Source organism: Hevea brasiliensis, chromosome 13, assembly GCF_030052815.1.
Source record: "Hevea brasiliensis isolate MT/VB/25A 57/8 chromosome 13, ASM3005281v1, whole genome shotgun sequence".
In the NCBI taxonomy this organism is placed as follows: Eukaryota; Viridiplantae; Streptophyta; class Magnoliopsida; order Malpighiales; family Euphorbiaceae; genus Hevea; species Hevea brasiliensis.
In genome coordinates this window covers 84,322,201-84,341,273 of record NC_079505.1, presented here as the reverse complement: position 1 = coordinate 84,341,273, position 19,073 = coordinate 84,322,201, and the positions used below count along the sequence as shown (strand labels likewise).

The 19,073-nt window shown below is 28.2% G+C and overlaps 2 protein-coding genes across 2 annotated transcripts; both read left to right on the top strand.

The window, feature by feature from the left end:
- Positions 1–11,988: 11,988 nt before the first annotated feature.
- Positions 11,989–13,718, top strand: LOC110671837 (bidirectional sugar transporter SWEET10-like). Its single transcript, XM_021834436.2, has 6 exons — positions 11,989–12,108; positions 12,299–12,335; positions 12,427–12,637; positions 12,708–12,869; positions 12,982–13,101; positions 13,218–13,718. Exons 1-6 carry the CDS (start codon positions 12,066–12,068, stop codon positions 13,428–13,430), a joined length of 786 nt encoding a protein of 261 aa, XP_021690128.2. The 5' UTR covers positions 11,989–12,065; the 3' UTR covers positions 13,431–13,718.
- A 2,446-nt stretch (positions 13,719–16,164) lies between these two features.
- On the top strand, positions 16,165–17,748 carry LOC110671927 (bidirectional sugar transporter SWEET10-like). The gene is made up of 6 exons (XM_021834551.2): positions 16,165–16,260; positions 16,461–16,497; positions 16,591–16,801; positions 16,886–17,047; positions 17,154–17,273; positions 17,386–17,748. Exons 1-6 carry the CDS (start codon positions 16,218–16,220, stop codon positions 17,632–17,634), a joined length of 822 nt encoding a protein of 273 aa, XP_021690243.1. The 5' UTR covers positions 16,165–16,217; the 3' UTR covers positions 17,635–17,748.
- The last annotated feature ends 1,325 nt before the right edge of the window (positions 17,749–19,073 follow it).

Sequence of the window (19,073 nt, the reverse complement as noted above, 5' to 3'; positions counted from 1 at the left end):
TTGGCTATCTATTTCATTTAGGTTTGTTTTGGCACAATTGACTCTTGTAGCTGGTTGGTATTTGTTGCTTGGGTTGATTGGTTAATTCTTAGCTATTCTGTAATTGTTGAGAGTGCTTGCTTCATTCTTTGTGCTTTTGCTGGTGGGAACTTGGAATGTTGGTGGCTAGAGGTAAGTTGGTAGTTTGGATTAGTGAATTTTGTGTTTTCAAAGACTGATTCTATTCCCTTCCAAATGAGTTTTAATGAAATTTTGCTTGGGGACAAGCAAGAGTTTGAGTATGGGGGAATTTGATGCATGCATTTAATATCATCATTTAGGAGTAATTTTTGCACATAATTTACCCTTGTTCATAGCTATTATTATAGATATTAGTATATATGAAGTCAACTTTACAATTTTCACACTTCTTAGTTTAATTTTTGGAATTTATTTGTTTTGTAGGTTAAATTTGGAGAAATTTGATGTATTTTGATCAGAGTAGCCATTTGGAGGAGATTAAAGTCGAATTGCAAAAAAATTTTGAAGTTGAGTAAAAAATGGCTGAGAGCGACACAATCAAAGACAACCAAATTAGCTTATGTCGCAGGTTGTGTCGATCGTCAGATATTCACGCCGAGAGCGACACAACCCACGACACAACTGACTCGGCTTATGTCATTTTTACTGGAAATAATTGACGTGGCATTTACTCGACTTTTACCTCACTTTCTCTGGAACCTTCCCCCTTTTACCCATTCTAGGGCAGACCCTTAGCCTATATAAAGCCTCATTTTATCATTTTCTTTTCATAGAGAGCAAGGGAGGCATTTTTGGCAAGATTAGAAAGAGAGAAGGAGGGAGCACGTTCTCCATTTTCCAGTAACTCATTTTCGCACTTTTAGATTCGCATATTTCTGGGTTTTTCTACCCTTGAGCTTACATTTCCATTATTTCTTCATTTATACATTTGGGTTTGTCTTTAAACAATGATTTGTGAGTAGTTGATTGAGATTCTAGAGATGGGTTTATAAATATTGATTTGTATTGTGGTTTTTGAACTGATTTAGCCATTTAAATGGGATTTGTTACATTTTGATTTATTGCTTGTGAGCTTGTTGCCTTGCTTGATGAATGGGCCCTCATTAAGTTAAGCTTTAATCCTTAGTAGATGGACTGAAAAGTGAATATTAGGGATAGATAATCTTGCAATAAACTTTATTTTCTTGGTGTTAAAGATAAGCTAAGAGGATTAAGGGGAACTTTCCAAAAATCAATTAGAGTTTTAAATGGGTTTTTGTTAGGTTTGAAATACCGTGAAAACATGGTTTGATTTAATGAAAACCAATTTTGAAATGCTTGAAAAAGGTTTCAAAAATTTAAGAATTGATTTCCCTCAAAATTGCAATTCTCATGTGTTTGGCTAAATTAGGGATAAACCACATGCAAACAATATTGAAAAATCTAATCTCTAGAATCACTTTAATTTTTTTATTGAATTTAGATTTAATTCCTCTCAAATTTCATAAATAGAAATTTCAAATTAATTTTTGGTAATCTAGTTTAATTAATTTTAGTTAATTGTTTGATTTAATTTTAATTCCTCAAATACCAATTTTAATTCCAAATTTCATTTTACATCTTTAATTTTTGTCATTCTAATTAGCTTATACTTTTATTTCCAATTTAAGCACAATTCCCTGTGGGATCGATATCATTTTTTTTTTAAAACTATACTACTGTGACCCGTGCACTTGCGGACACACCGTATCAGTAATCCAATATTCCAAGTACCAACCCTAATTCTCCTCTTATCCTGTTCTTTCCTAATTAATCTCCTTCTATGATATCTTCTATTATTCTCTATGCCTATCTTGTGTTCTATTCCACTATCTATTCTACTATCTGTCCTATGGACTAACTTCTTTACCCACACCTGTCCATGATGTGGGAACCCTTGCTCATTTAACACCACACCCGGGGCCCGGCATAGCGCGTCGCTTTCAGTGAACGCCCTATACCCTTGCATATTTTTTACTACACTCGGGCTCCGATGTAGTACGTCGTAAGTAGAGGATACCCCCAACGTTTATATCATTTGAATCCATATCATAAGGTGTGATAAAATTTTTACGCTGGTTGTCACCTACTACAACCCTGTTAGTAGCATGGCCTAGAGCATATCATTTAATATGTATCTTGTACATGTTTTTATTAATAAATGCATTTTCACTTTTCCATTTACATAATATATTTATGTGTAATAGAAAAGGTCTATTGATATTTTGTTAGAAATTCTATTCTTAAGTTGTTAAGAATATGAGTGACAGTATTTCTAGCACAAAGTATCATAAATTGGTTCACAATCGAGGATACTTCACAATAAGGACATGACTTATCTAAAAGATTGTAATCATGTTTGTTTCCAAGTTATTTATATGAGATATAAATAAGATGGAATGGTGAGTCTCATGCCATATAACAAACATGATAGGCACTTATACATGATAAGTAGGCCGAACCAGTGACATTTATGACAAGCACATAGAGTTTACTCTTGTCAATGTATTGTCATAAATCATATCAGTGCATATAATCTTTAGACCTGAGATAGCACAATTATCTTGTATATAGGTGGTTTGAGTTTGATACTGCTTTCATACTTGTACTATGTATGGGTATATGAGCATGTGTTAGCTCCTACTAGTTATATATGGAGGTAGGTATTGATCAAGATTGAGTCTGTTACCCTAAGTAAATAGGGATAAAATCCTATGTTCATTTAATTGTTCTTGATGTTTCAAGTTCCTAGCCAGGACAGATAGATTTAATCAGAAAAGAGTTTCTGATGAGAAAATCTTTTTAATGAAGAACTGGAATTAAAAGAGAACATAATATTCATAGCAAACGGGGTTTGACATAAACCATGACTCCAGCTCAAATTGAGATTTTGTAACAGAGATATTCTAGTACATGGTAACATATGATTATAGGTTCATTTAAGGTAAACCTTATCACTAGTTGGGTGGCCATGGCATGCTATGCTAGGTGTTAACCATGGTCTATGAGGTGCATAAAATGATTTAGAGAAATTATTTATTGTAAGAAAGAATTCTAATGATATTAAGAGTTGATATCATGTCTCATTGCCTCACACACATACACAAGTAATCACCAAGTTAAATATGATCTAATTAATTAATTAAAGAGTTTAATTGATTAATTAAATAGGTTTGGTTTGCAATTAGATTGCAAAGTCTCTAGCATGGCTTGAAACCAAATCTAAGTTAATGGATGTATAATATAAGTTAAATTTATATTTAAAGTGTTTAAATATAAATTTAATTATGAGAAATTAATTAATAGAGATTAATTAATTAATTTATATTTGATATAAATTGATTAGAAGAAGAGAAAAAATTATTTTGGGTTGAGAACTCAAAATTAAGGCACAGGGGTATTTTGGTCATTTCACAGGGTGACATGTGGCACCATGAGATTGTGACACACATAATCTTGCCATATGTCTTTTAATCATGTAAGATGATCAAAGTCAAGATTAAATATAGGTTTGACACTTGGCACAATGTGATTGGGTCAATTAAACCTAGAGCCAATCAGAATGTGACATGTGGCAAGGGTTTTAAGTGGTGACCTAGCTATATAAGGGAAAGGATGAAATAACAAAATACAATATACTCATTCATCTTAAGGTGCCACCACCCTTGCCTTGCTCTCCCTCTCATCTTCTTCATCTCTCATCAATTCAAAGAGATTTGCCAATAATCTCTTGAATTAAAAATACTAGAAATTGTTTCTAGTGTCCTGTTTACATCTGTAATATCTCAAAAGACAAAACCTAATTTTCTAATTGATTGGAAAAGCTTTAGAAGCTGTTCAAGGGGCTATCATTGATGATCTTGGTGTGGACAAGCTAGAGGGACAATATCTGGTGTCCTAGGCACATCCCAAAGGTGCCAAACATACTGCAGTATATCAAAAAGGTTCGTTCACTTGTTCTTGATCTAATCTAGGGTTCTAATGAATTAATTTGTTAATTTTAAAATCTTAAATGGTAAATATAGATCCAAAATCATGTTAAAAGAGTTTTAATATGCTGTTTATCATTGAAATCAAATAGATAAAAATGAATCTTGCATGATGCATGTCACCCTAGATAAAAATTTTTTTAATTCAATGATCTAAACTTATGTTTTTCATGCTTCCGCTCCTTCAAACCCTTCTCCTTTATCCGGGTTTGGGACCGACTAAGCGCAAACTACTTAGGCGGAGTTAAAAAAAAAATCTATGATTTTCTTTAAAATGATTTTAATTTTATGTAGTCCAAGGAAAACTCCCTTATTTAATATGGTAGTTTAGGATACCCTACAATCACTTAAAAGAAATTATTTCATGACAAAAAAAAAAAGATTTTTTAATTAATTTTTATTACTTTAAATAATTCAAGGGCACCCTATTTAATTTAAGTAGCCTAAAAGATCCTCCCCTACAACCACAAAAAGATATTCTTTTATGATAAAAAAATAATTTTTAATTAATTTTTATTAATTTAGATAATTTAAGAGGCACCCCAATTTAATTTAAATAGTTTAAGGTACCTATAACCACTAAAAAGAAATTCTTTTATGGCAATTTATTTATTTATTTATTTAGATAATTTAAGGGCACTCCCTATTTAATTGGAGTAGTTTGGGTACCTTTATAACCGTTAAAAATGAATTCTTTTATGACAAAAAAAAAGATTATTTTTAATTAATTAATAAAAATTAATTAATTTAAATAATTTAAGGGTCACCCCTATTTAATTAAGTATTTTAAGGTACCCTTATGACCACTAAAAATAAATTCTTTTATGATAAAAATTATTTTATAATTAATTAATTAATTTTTATTAATTTAGATAATTTAAAGGGTCCCCTATTTAATTTAAGTAATTTAAGGGTACCCTATCATTACTAAAAAGAAATTCTTTTATGATAAATTTTTTATTAATTTAGATAATTCAAAGGCATCCCCTATTTAATTTAAGTAATTTAAAGGTACCCTCAATAATCACTAAAAAGAAATCCATTTACGACAAAAAAAAATATTATTTTTTTAAATAATTAATAAGTTTTTATTAATTTAAATAATTCAAGGGGCAATCCTATTTAATTTAAGTAGTTTAAAGGTATCCATTATAACCACTAAAAAAAAAATTCTTTTATGATAAAATTTTTTAATTAATTTAGATAATTTAAGGGACACCCCTTATTTAATTTAAGTAGTTCAAGGAGTACCCTTATAACCACTAAAAAGAAATTCTTTTATGACAAAATTTTTTTAATTAATTTAGATAATTTAAGGGACACCCCTTATTTAATTTAAATAATTCAAGGGTACCTTTATAACCACTAAAAAGAAATCCTTTTATGATAAAAAAAGAAATTTTAATTAATTAATTTTTATTAGTTTAGATAATTCAAGAGGTATCGCTATTTAATTTAAGTAGTTTAAAGGGTACTTCTATAACCACTAAAAAGAAACTCTTTTATGACAAAAAAAAAGTTCTTTAAGTAATTAATTAATTTTTATTAATTATGATAATTCAAGGGGCACCCTTATTTAATTTAAGTATTTTAAGGATACCCTAAATTCTTTTATGATAAAATTTTTTTAATTAATTAATTAATTTTATTAATTTAGACAATTCAATGGGCATTTCCTACGTCCAATTTAATTTAATTAGTTTAAAGGGCAAAAATAATTTTTTTTAATTAATTTAGATAATTTAAGAGGCACTCCTATTTAACTTAATTAGTTTAAATGTCTCACAATAAACACTAAAAAGAAAAAAAAATTTAGAAATATAAAGAAGAGAGGCTTATCATCGGTGACTTTGTTGGTGTGCCTCTTATGAGTAAATTGGAAAAAAAAATTTCTTGATAGAGTACAATAACAAGAAAGAATACCCACGGCAAGCCGTATGTATATATTGTATATAGCAATTCATACATATTCATGTCATAAAAATAAAATGACAAAATTAGTAAAATATCTCTTATGTTAAGGTTTATTTTTTATATACGAATAAGACCATATTATATAATTATATTTTTTTAATTATTTATGATAATATGAAAAAAAAAAAGAAAAAACATCCTCTAAAATTAATATTTAAAATTTATAAAAAAATAAAAACTTGATTAGATAAGAGTGACTAATTTTATTGAATATAGAGTTAAACATTGATAACATTCAGTCAATCCCTGGTTTTATTTTTTAAACCTCTTCCTTCATTATTTATTGGTAAATATAAATTACTTAAAAATAATAAATATAAACTTTTTTCAGTTATACAAATATGGTTAAAATAAACATATTTTATTATTTAAAAAACATATTTTTTAAGTATCTCAAATACTAAAATGCGAAATATATTTTTCGTAGAACGAATGGAGTCATATTATAATTAAATTTAATATTATTCTTTTAAATTTGTTTAAAAACTCAATTTTAACATGAAATTTAATCCAATGATTTTAATTTAATTAAAAAAAATTCAAGTTAGGCCAACTTATTGTAATGCAAATTTTGATTTAAATTAAACCAATTTTAATTTTAGTTTAACTCAAAGATTATTATATGTTTTTTTTACACGATTATCATATGTTAAATAATAGTTTTTGTTCCTTAAAAACTACAATAAAGAGATTTGGTGACGGTAATTCTAGTGCTATGTTAACTATATTTACGTGGCCACCGTAGATGCATACTCATATGAACGTGGAATATAATCAAACGGTCCAAAAAAAGGATGCTGAAATCCAGTGGCACAAGCAGAAAATTAATCATAAATTACCACACTTTCGATGATTAAGTGTCCTAAAAAGTTCAAAACCCATAAAATGTTAATATAAATATCTCCAAATTATTTTAGTTTAACTTTACAAGAAATAATGGAATTGCAAACCCTTGATTAAAAAAAATACACAAAACTTACAGAAATTATCAAAAATGAACATTAAAAAAGGGATTTCACCGTTACATTTAAGAACTTGAATTTGAATGTTTGACACAAGAGAAGAGATGCGCTCTTTGCCGTTCTAAGTCGACAAAGGCTAATAATAAAGATAACAGTTTTCGAATTTCTTGAATTAGATATGTTTATTAATTAGCAAAAAAATAAAAAAGAAATAAGGAAAATTTAAGACATCAAAAATTAGGGAAACACCTTTAGAGTTTCAATTATATTATTTAATTCCAATAAAACATGAATTAATAAACAAACCCAGTTGCTCAAACAGCCTCAATTGGGTAATATTTAAAAAAAATAATAATAATAATAATAAAAGAAAGAAAAGAAGGAAGATACCTAGAATATATAAACATAAACAGTATAAAATTATACTTGTTATAAAAAAAAATTAATAATAATAATTATTACTGTAAATAATTTTTAATAATAATAATAATAATTAATGTTATATTTTTTTATATATCATTAATTATAATTATTTATATTATTATTATGGTATATTAATTTAATAAAAAATAAAATTATTATTGCCGCTAATTCTAATGCACTCAATTGAAAATATCATGTGTAGTTGGCTTAATTTAACATTGAGGTCAATGCAAATATTTAATGATCCAAAGGTCTTAATCACCGAAAAGTAGCTTCATATATTTATCTATTTAAATGCTTCTTTTGTTCACAATCATGATCGTCCATTTGTGAAAATGATAGGTCTAAACAGAAGAGTAAGCGCGTTTCATTCATCAATTGTTGCCAGCTTTCTTCATTTTAAGTTTAATATATAATTCTTTTGGAATTAAATTCTTAACTACAATGGAAAGAATAAACAATTTTTATATTGAAAACAAAAGTTCATGAAAAATGCAAACTTTTATATATATATATATATATATCGTCTTAATCTAATAATTGACATGTACCATGAGTCCTATATTTAATATTTTTTTCATTGACTTGGCGTATTATTTTTAATATAAATAAGGAAATTTCCTCCACTTTATCTTGTCAATATATTTTTTTATTTTTTTACTCTAAATATAATTTTTAATTTTTGTTTTGTCTGAGTATAAATTTTATACTTTTATTTTAATTTTTTTATCAAAATTGTAGTGTAAATATAAAAATAGTGCTACACATGCCTATAATTTTATTATAATAAAAAAAATTTAATTATTATTATATATCTAGTTGATAAGAGATGTTAAGTATAAATCATGAGTAAGTGCACCTGAAAATTTAAACTCATATAAGAATAAATTTAATAATAATTAAATTATATATTTATATATAAATTTATATATTTATTATATATTTTTAAATTAAACTTTTTTATAAATTTTAATATAAATATTTAATATAATAATTATTAAATATATTCTATGCAAGATGAGTTTATATTAAATAAACTCAAATTAAAAAAAAAAAAAAAGAGTGGTCATGACCTGACCTGACCCTCTAATCCGCGCAGCAATAGATTGGCAACCCTACTGACTATCCTACTTGTATTGCATTCAATTTGTGCCGCTCTTTTTTGCCAAATACATGTGGAGATATTTTCGTAACACATTTCCACTTGTAAAGTCAACTCTACTTAGTCCATTTCAATACCGGCTGAATGTGAAGCGCGTGCTTTTGTATTTCTTAATTAATTTTGCATTTTGCTTCTTATGTATTTATTAATACTAAGTAATTATAACTCCATTTAAAGTGAACTCATTATACATAATTATTTTGAATTATTCAAGAATATTTTCATAAAACTACACAAATTTAATTTTTTTTTTCCTTATTATGCACGCGAAATTCATGATTGATCATGAGATATATGCTACTTAATCTTCGTAAAAACTTTCTCATTATTATTATTATTATTTATATTAATAATAAGAAAATAAATTCTTCAAAAAATTAAACTACTTCTAATTGATCAATCAAGATTGAAGATTCCATGTATAATCTTTGTACAAGTGGCAGGAAATCTAACAAACTACAGAGTAACTGTCGAACTAATCTAAACATGATCTTCAAGAATAAATAACTCCACCTCATCAATCTGATTTTAGTTTCTAGGTCATCAATCCGTAACTATAAGTTTCAATCTTTTCCTTCTCTTGCAATTGATCTTCCTTCCTGTGATACCCCCCGCAAGCTAGAGAATGAATGTTTAGTATTCTGCTACTTGAGCTGAAGTTGAAATTGAGAGGACCTTAACGAGACCCTGCTAAATTTGTCATACCGAATAATGATCATGAGAACTCAAGTAATGTTTTCATTTTAGAACAGTATCAACAGATCATAGCCTTAATTCAGTAGTCCAATCTTACAAAAGAAATACATTCCACCCAAAAAAAAAAGTATTAATTCTGTAATTCACTGAGATTCCAAACTAGATTTCAAATCAAATTCTGCATTACAGTCTACTTTACATAATTCTTTTGTTTTAGCTTGTTCCTCAAAGTCCTTTCTTTGGCTTCTTGATACAGGAGCTACTGATCATATCAGTTTTTGTCATTCTTCCTCTATTTCTTATAAGGGAATTAAACCAATTTCTGTTAAACTTCTAGATTACAATGTGTCTTCTGATCTCATTGAGAAACCTAACTTTGATACCATAACAAGAAAAGAAATTCAACAAAAAAACTTAACTACTTCTCATTGAACAATCAAAATTGAAGATTCTATATACAAGCTTTGTACAAGTGGTGAGAAAGCTAACAAACTACAGAGCAACTGTCTAACTAATTTACACTTGATCTTTTAGAATAAATAGCTCCAGCTCATTAATCTGACTTTAGTTTTCAAGTCATCAATCCGTAACTACAAGTTTCAACTTTTTCCTTCCCTTGCAATTGATTTTGCTTCCGGTGACAATTAATCATGTGTGTAATTGGGTGGCACATTTAACAACCAATAAAAGCTTTTCTACTTTTCTATTTATTTCTCTATTAATCTTCTGTCCCTCCTTCATTTATTTCTCATGCTTTGCGTGTTGATTTTTTTATTGATAAGTATTATATTAAAAAAAAAATATATGTAGAGTAAATAAAAAAGCTTTTCTATTGATAAGGATAACATTATATACCCATAAGTTATTGACTCTCGCAGTCCATTGCAGTTTCATGAAAGAAGAGACACTTTAACTTAAAGTAGAGAAGAATACAATCCAAAAAGAAGATGCTATTGTCTATTATAGTTGAAGGCACTACTTATAGTATATAAGATAGTTGAAGTAGTAAAAATATTGGATTATGTTTAAAAGAGAAAGAAAGTGATTAATTAATTTATTTTTTATGAGTAATTTTGATATGAAGATTCTCTTAGATGCAATTGGGTTGATGAATAATATAATTTGAGTTGAAAATTTTATTTATTTGATTATAATGAAAAATGGTATGCCCATTGAATATAACTCCATGTGGAGAGGATGAACCAAGTAGAGTATTTACTTTATTTATTTGTTGACATGTTTTTGTGGTGCACAACATTTTTTTTTTTTAAAAAATCTAAAATTTTTAATTTAATTTTCATTTATGGCAATTGCAAATGATTCTTTTATATATACATATATGTATGCATGTATCTGCATGCCATTGTATTAGGTTCAGCCATATTTAAGTTTTGGGCTGTATAAGAATTGTACAATTGATTTCGATTTCAAGATTAGAAATATTGTGATCAAATTTAAATCTTTATAAATATACAGTCAAATGCAAGATCTAAACTCGATAGGATTGAAGTGAAGTCAATAAATTAACATGCAATCGAGCAGCACTCAACAGGACTTCGAGTGAAGTCCATAAACACACAGTTGAATGCAAAACTCGACAATCGGTAGGGCTTAACTGAAATCTATAAGTATACAACTGAGTGCAAGACTTGACACTCAACAGGACTCAAGCAAAATATATAAACATGCAACCAAGTATAAAACTCGACATTAAATGGGACTTGAGTGATTTAAAAATATAATACCCGAATGAAATACTTGGTACTCGACAAGACTCGCCAAGCACATATACTGCATGAAATGCTCGAAATTATCACGGATCACGATACAATCAAGGGTCCTTTTTTTTTTTTTTCTTAATTAATAGTCTATCATTGCTTCTGTTGTTGTTTTTTTTTTCAGAAATATTTGTTGTTTGTTGAGGGGATGGAAAAGCAGATATAAAGATCTCTACGATGAGCGTAATAAATCCTTAAAAGTAAAAATAATACTTTTCTTTCAACCTTCATAGAGGGACCCCAAGAATTTTGTCCCTACTAGGGATGGCACCAGCGTAGTAGGGGATTTGAATGCTTTTGCAAAATATTAATTTAACTCCACGATATTTTTTGGCACTATCATTTCTTGAAAAAGATACATAAAACATAGGGCATTAGGCCTAATATTATCATAATACGATGAGTTTTAAATTTAAATTTCTGATTTTCTATGTTAATTTATACAGGTTAATAAAAAGATGTTTGATTTGATTTATAAGTTTTTAAAACCTATTTATTAATAAAAAGTTATAAATATATTAATATTTAATTTAATTTATATGTTAAAAAAATTACTTAAAATAAGATAGAAGTTGATCTGATTTATATATTAAAAAAATTACTTAAAATAAGTAAGAAGTTATAGATTAGATATTCCTATGACTCATTTACTTATTTTAAAAATATTATTTGATCGAGTAAAAGATTATGTTATTTTAATAATTTTTAAATTGTCAATATATTTACTATTTTGATAAATTAAATTACTTTTAAACATCTTTTAATTAAAAACTTAAACTATTTAAAAGTTATTTTCAAATAATTAATTTCTTATTTTAAAATTAATTTATAAATTAAAAAATATATTTTAAGTCAAAAGTTAAGAATAAATAACTGAAATAAATATCTTTTGAGCCAACAATATAATTAATTAATTTCATTTATCTGCCTTCCCTTGCTTATATATAATGGTTCATGCTCAGCTAGAATTTCTCACTACAAATTTGGAAATTGCTTTTGAGTGTGTGAGGCCTTTCACTTCTGTTATAGTATAGTAGTAGAGATGGCCTTACACTTGACATTGGGGTTCGCTTTCGGTCTTTTAGGTAAATATAAGTCCCTACTCCTTTTCGCAATTCTGTTTTCCATTCTTCTTATAGCTAGAGTGCTTAATGCAACTATATAGAGAAAGCTGCTCTTACAACTATAATTATTTTATATTAATTAATTTCAACAAGAGGAAATTAATATTCTCCTCTTTTTTTTTTTTTTTTTTGCTGCCAATGGAATTTATAGGTAACATCATATCCTTTCTGGTCTGCCTTGCTCCCATGTAAGTGTTCTAATATGCAAAATTTGACCTCTTATTTTACATGCTGCGTTTGCTCATATATTTTAAATATTAATGTGAAATGATGTGACAGACCAACTTTTTATCAAATTTGCAAGAAGAAAACTAGCGAAGGATTTCAATCTCTTCCATATGTGATTGCATTGTTTAGTGCCATGCTTTGGCTGTTCTATGCAATTTTTGCAGCGGATGCCATTCTTCTAATCACCATCAACTCCTTCACATTTTTCATGGAAATTGCCTACATTTCTTTTTACTTTTTCTATGCCTCCAAGAAGGATAGGGTATGTATAGCTACTTAATTTCCCATATCTTTTAAGACCCTTTCAGTAATTGGAAGTTAATCTTATGCAGATTCTCACCATGAAACTTGTCCTCCTGTTTAATGTTTTTGGGTTCGGTATCATAAGTATCATAGCTATGTTCCTAATTCATGGCAAAGAACGTGTCAAAGTTCTGGGATGGATTTGTATGATATTTGCTCTATGCGTTTTCGTTGCACCTCTTGGGATAGTGGTGAGAATAAAATGCCCTCTTTTTCTTTCCCAGACCTAAAACTCTATGTATCTTCCATTCCATCCGCTTCATCAGTAATAATAATTCTGTTTAATTATATTGTATTCTGCAGAGAAAAGTTATAACAACCAAAAGTGTCGAGTTCATGCCTTTCTCTTTATCATTCTTCCTCACATTGAGTGCAGTCATGTGGTTCTTCTATGGTTTTCTAAGGAAAGACCTTTTCGTTGCTGTAAGTTCTTAATTCACTGTTTTTATTATTATTAAATGAACTCCCTAGCTATGTATTATTATTACTATTATTATTATTATTAATTAATTAATTTGTTCCTTTTACATCATCAACAGATTCCAAATATATTAGGATTCATGTTTGGCATTCTCCAAATGCTGCTCTATGTAATCTATAGGAAACCCAAGAAATCCTTGGAGAAACCAACACTTGATAAATCATTTGAACACGTTATTGACGTTGCAAAGCCGGATGCAACTATTTGCTGCGAGCTAAACACTGGCCATGAAGTTGTTGAAGATAAACTTGTCAAGGAACAGGCCAAGTAAATCAATCTAGACGAAGATCTCTCCGAGACAGTATAAGTTTTAACAACCAAATTAACGGGCAAGTTTTTATCTACCAATCAATCCCAGGAATATCCAATATTAATTATCTATGCTTGCACTTCTATGTAATTTGGTCTGCAAGAAAATAAAATACTACATAAAAATAAGTATATATCAAGATTACATCACTCGATTTCTATATAATTTCATTTCAACTAGTTTGAGAGTAAAATTTAGTAGTTGTTATTATTTATATTACAGTGAAATAAAGCATTAATTTATATTACAGTGAAATAAAGCATTAATTTTCATTTTACTTTTATACGAGATATAAAGTTGGCATGGCTATATATGATGAGCTCCATGGCGTGCATGTTTGACCTACGTACGGAGAAGGGAGTTTAAAGCCAGTCATGTTGTGTATTTTAGTTAGGTGGCTCCACTTCTTTTTAAGAGGCTATCATAAGATATATGGAAACTCACAGAGCAACTGCTTATGACAATGTGATAAGTGACAGGTGTTAATAATTCCTTAATATAGATATTTTTATTTATTGATAACTGTAAAATATTGAATACTTAATTATTAATTCAATATAGTGCTATTAGTGTAAGTAAAACTTTTTCTTATTTATTTGTAAAAGCAAAAGTTTCTTTAGGGTGGTTGGAAACTTTTTTAAAAAGAAGAAAAAGCTTTTGATTAGAGTGCGGCAGTGTGCCGCTAATAACATCCACGTCGATCACAAAGCTTCATCCTTTTCTCTTATCTCTCTTGAACTTATTTAGTTAATTATCATATAAAAATTCAAATATGAATTAACTATTAAGTGAACAAAATTTTCAATTTCTAACCCCAGTTGGATTTCCTTTATAACACGAGAGACAAACCAATTTGCACGTGAGACGATGAAAAACTAACTTTGATGGAATTATTATGGTGGCTTTAAAGGTATATGTACTGTCTCTATTATGTGTGTATTCTGTCAAAAAAACTAGCTTTAATAATTTCATGTGCAATAATTAATCAGAAAATTCCAAAAAATAAATAAATATAAGAACCAGCAACTAAAAGGAGATTAATGTTATCTGAGAGTGAAAGAAAGAGACGTTTCTGGATCAATAGTTGAAGCAGACTAGACGGCCAAGTTAATTTTTGTGGACATGTAGCCCCCAAAACATATGAAGTGGGTTTCATGATTGATGTTTTATTATTATAATTTTGATGCATGGTTTATTTTGAAAAATATTTTGGTTGTTGAACTTATTCATTAGCCCCACAATCCTCTGCTAGATGGAGCAACTTCGTCCTTGTCTTGTATAGTTATAAGTTATGGCAACCTCCACAAGTTTTAATAAAGGAATGACTGAACCTACCTCAGGTTGAGCATCCACCTAAACAAAATTTATAGAAACAGCGGGTATTGCTCATCCTAGACCTGCCGCAGGACCTTAATTCACTCTTGATGATGTCCGTCCTTCAAAATGGAAGAAATCATCTTACAGAGTTTAGAGCATGGCTTGATATTCAAATGTTTAAGCCTGAAGTCAATTTATTAGAAGTCTTGAAAGAATTTTCTTCTAAAGCAATCGGCTCTCTGTAAGAATGATTTTTCATTCTCGAAGAATATAGATTGCTTCAATTCAATCAATTGTATCAAATATAATTTCTCCTTTAGGCAGTGGCGGTGCCACATTCAAGGAAGTGGGATCAAATGACCTCACTAGAATTTTTTCTTTTTCTTATATACTACATGTTGTTGGCTTCTTTTTGACCCACAAAACAGTTGTACATTAAATTAATGTAAAAAATAAAAGTTTCAAAAGAAATGAGTGTTCAAGAAGTTATTGTTAAAACATGTCTAAAAAATTGGAAAAATAAATGTACTATTCTAATTTTATTAATTTCTATTGAAAAATATTTTTTAATTTATAAATTGAGTAAATAACTAAAATTTCCCTTTATTTTATTGTATGGATATTTATTTTATTTTCTTCATTTAATTAGCATAAATTTTAATAAATTAATCATATTCAAATCTATTTAGTTTGATGTCAATTTAAAATACATTGAAATTTATATTTTGTTTCAACCCATTTAATTTGATATCATTTTAATACAATTGTATATATTTATTTGTTTATTTATTTTTACACTAGCATTTATTTATTTATTATAATCATGCGATAGGTTTAAAATTTAAATTTATAATTTTCTATGCTAATCTATATAGGCTAATAAGAGGATGTTTAGTTTAGTATAAGTCATTAAAATCTATTTATAAATAAAAAGTTATAAGTAGATTAGCGTTTGTTTGATTTATATGTTAAAAAAATATTTAAAATAAATTAAAAATTATAAGTAAAGTACCTTTTATTTATGACTTATTTATTTATTTTAAAATTACTCTTTGACTAATTAAAATATCATATTATTTGAATAAATTTTAAATTATCAACATATATATTATTTTAATAAATTAAGTTACTTTTAAACAATTTTTAACTAAACATTTAATCTATTTATTTTTAAATAGTTTTACTAAATAATGAATTATTAATTTTAAAATTGATTTATAAGTTAAAAAATATATTTTAAGATAAAATTTAAGAATAAGAAGCCCAAACTAAATACCTTCTACGTTGACATTATAATTAATTAATTTCATTTGTGTCCCTTCCCTTGCTATATATAATGGTTCATACTCAGCTAGAGTTTCTCACAACAAATTGAGAAATTGCTTTTGAGCGTGTGAGGCCTTTCACTTCTGTTATAGTATAGTAGTAGAGATGGCCTTACACTTGACATGGGGGTTCGCTTTCGGTCTTTTAGGTAAATATAAGTCCCTACTCTTCCTTTTCGCAATTCCATTTTCCATTACTCCTATAGTTAGAGTGCTTAATATGCATGCAGAGTTATATAGAGAGAGCTGCTCTTACAACTTAGTTATTTTACATTTATTAGTTTCAACTAGATGAAACTAATATTCTCTATTATTCTTGTTTTTTGTTGGCTGCCAATGGAATTTATAGGTAACATTCTCTCCATTCTGGTCTGCTTTGCTCCCATGTAAGTGTTTTAATATGCAAAATTTGACCTCTCATTTTGCATATTGTATTTGTTCCTAAATCTTAAATATTAATTGAAATAATGCTGTGACAGACCAACTTTCTATCAAATTTGCAAGAAGAAAACAAGCGAAGGATTTCAATCTTTTCCATATGTGATTGCATTGTTAAGTGCCATGCTTTGGCTATTCTATGCGTATTTTGCAGAGGATGCCACTCTTCTCATCAGCGTCAACTCCATCACATTTTGCATGGAAACTGCCTACCTTTCTTTGTACTTTTTCTATGCCTCCAAGAAAGATAAGGTATGTATAGCTACTTAATTTCCCATATCTTTTAAGACCCTTAATTTTACAATTATTCAGTAACTGGAAGTTATTCTGATGCAGATTATCACCATGAAATCAGTCCTCCTGTTCAATGTTTTTGGGTTCGGTATCATAAGTATCATAGCTATGTTCCTAACACATGGCAAAGAACGTGTCAAACTTTTGGGATGGATTTGCATGATATTTGCTCTATCCGTTTTTGTTGCACCTCTTGGGATCGTGGTGAGAATAAAATGCTTTCTTTTTGTCTCCCAGAATTCTATGTATCTTCCTTTCCATCGGCTTCATCTGTAATAATAATTCTGTTAAATTATATTGTATTCTGCAGAGAAAAGTTATACAAACCAAGAGCGTCGAGTTCATGCCTTTTTCTTTATCATTATTCCTTACATTGAGTGCAGTCATGTGGTTCTTCTATGGATTTCTAAGGAGGGACTTTTTCGTTGCTGTAAGTTCTAAATTCATTGTTTTTATTATTATTAAATGAACTCTCTAGCTATATATTATTATTATTATTAATTAATTAATTAATTAATTTGTTTCCTTTGCATCATCAACAGATTCCAAATACATTGGGATTCATATTTGGAGCTTTCCAAATGCTGCTTTATGTGATCTATAGGAAACCCAGGAAATCCTTGGAGAAACCAACACTTGATGAATCACCTGAACACGTTATTGACGTTCCAAAGCCGGATGAAACTATTTGCTGCGAGCTAAACACTGGCCATGAAGTTGTTGAAGATAAACTTGTCGAGGAACAGCCCAAGCAAATCAATCAAGATAAAGATCTCTCAGACACAGTTTAAGTTTTAACAACCACATCATGGACAAGTTTTTATCTATCAATCAATCCCGGGAATGTCCAATATTAATTATCTCAGGTAGCTAGCTAGTTAAAGAAAGAAAGGATGCTTGTACTTCTATGTAATTTGATCATTAAGAAAATAAAATACTTCATATGTATCTGGATATATATATCAAGACTACATCACTCTGATTTCTATATAGTATAAGTTTGAAATTAAAGTTTAGTTGTTATTATGTATTTTACAGTGAATTGGAGCATTAATTTTCATATTACTTTTGTACGAGATTTAAAGTTATATATGATGAGCTCCATGGCATGCATGTGTTGACCTACGTACGGAAAAGGGGTGTCTATGGTTTAAAGCCAATCATGTTGTGTATTTTAGCTTAGGGGCTCTACTTCTTTTTAAGAGGCTATCATATAATATATTTGGAAACTCATAAAGCAATTGCTTACGACAATGTGATAAGTCAAGACTCTTAATAATTCCTTAACGTCAATATTTTTATTTAAAATATTTAATAGCTCTATTAGTGTAAGCAAAACCTTTTATTATTTATTTGTAAAAGCAAAAGTTTCTTTTAGGATGGCTGGAATTAAAAAAAAAAAAAAAAAAAGCTTTTGATTACTGTGCGGCAGTTGTGTACGCTAAAATCATCCATGTGGAGCACAATGCTTTCATCCATTTCTTCTTAATTTCTCTCTTTCGGACTTATTTAATTAGTTAATTATCATATAAAAATGAGATTTATAAATTAATTATAAATATAAATAAAAATTTCAATTTCTAACTCTATATCTTTTATATATCTTTATATCTCCGTTTAGTCTCATTATATATCTATATATCTTACCTTTTAAAATCATCAGATTTCTCCATTTTGAACATATATAGTGACAAACTCCCATTTCACATGAGATGATAAAAAACTAACTTTCATAAAATTATTATGATTTCGTTAAGAAATGTATGTTATCTCTCATATGTTACCTCTCATATGTGTTCTATGTAAAAAAAAAAAAATTAGCTTTAATAATTTCATGAGCAATAATTAATCAGAAAATTCAATATATATGTAAGAACCAGCAACTGAAGAGAGATAAATGTTGAGTCTCCGAGAAAGAGACAGAGAGAAAGAGGCATTTCTTGATCAATAGTTGAAATACAGACTTGAGGGCCAAAGTTGATTTTGTAGAGATGCATAGTCCCCAAAACCTGTGAAGTGTTCCTGTTCCTCATGATTGATGTTTTATTATTATAATTTAGATGCATGGTTTATTTTGAAAAATATTTCTGTAGTTGAACTTATTCATTAGCCCCACAATCCTCTGCTAGGTTGGAGCAGCTCCGTCCTTGATTGGTATCGTTATAAGTTCTGGAAGAAGAAGGCAACACTTGTATCAAATCAACTCACCAGATTTTTTTTTCTTATATAT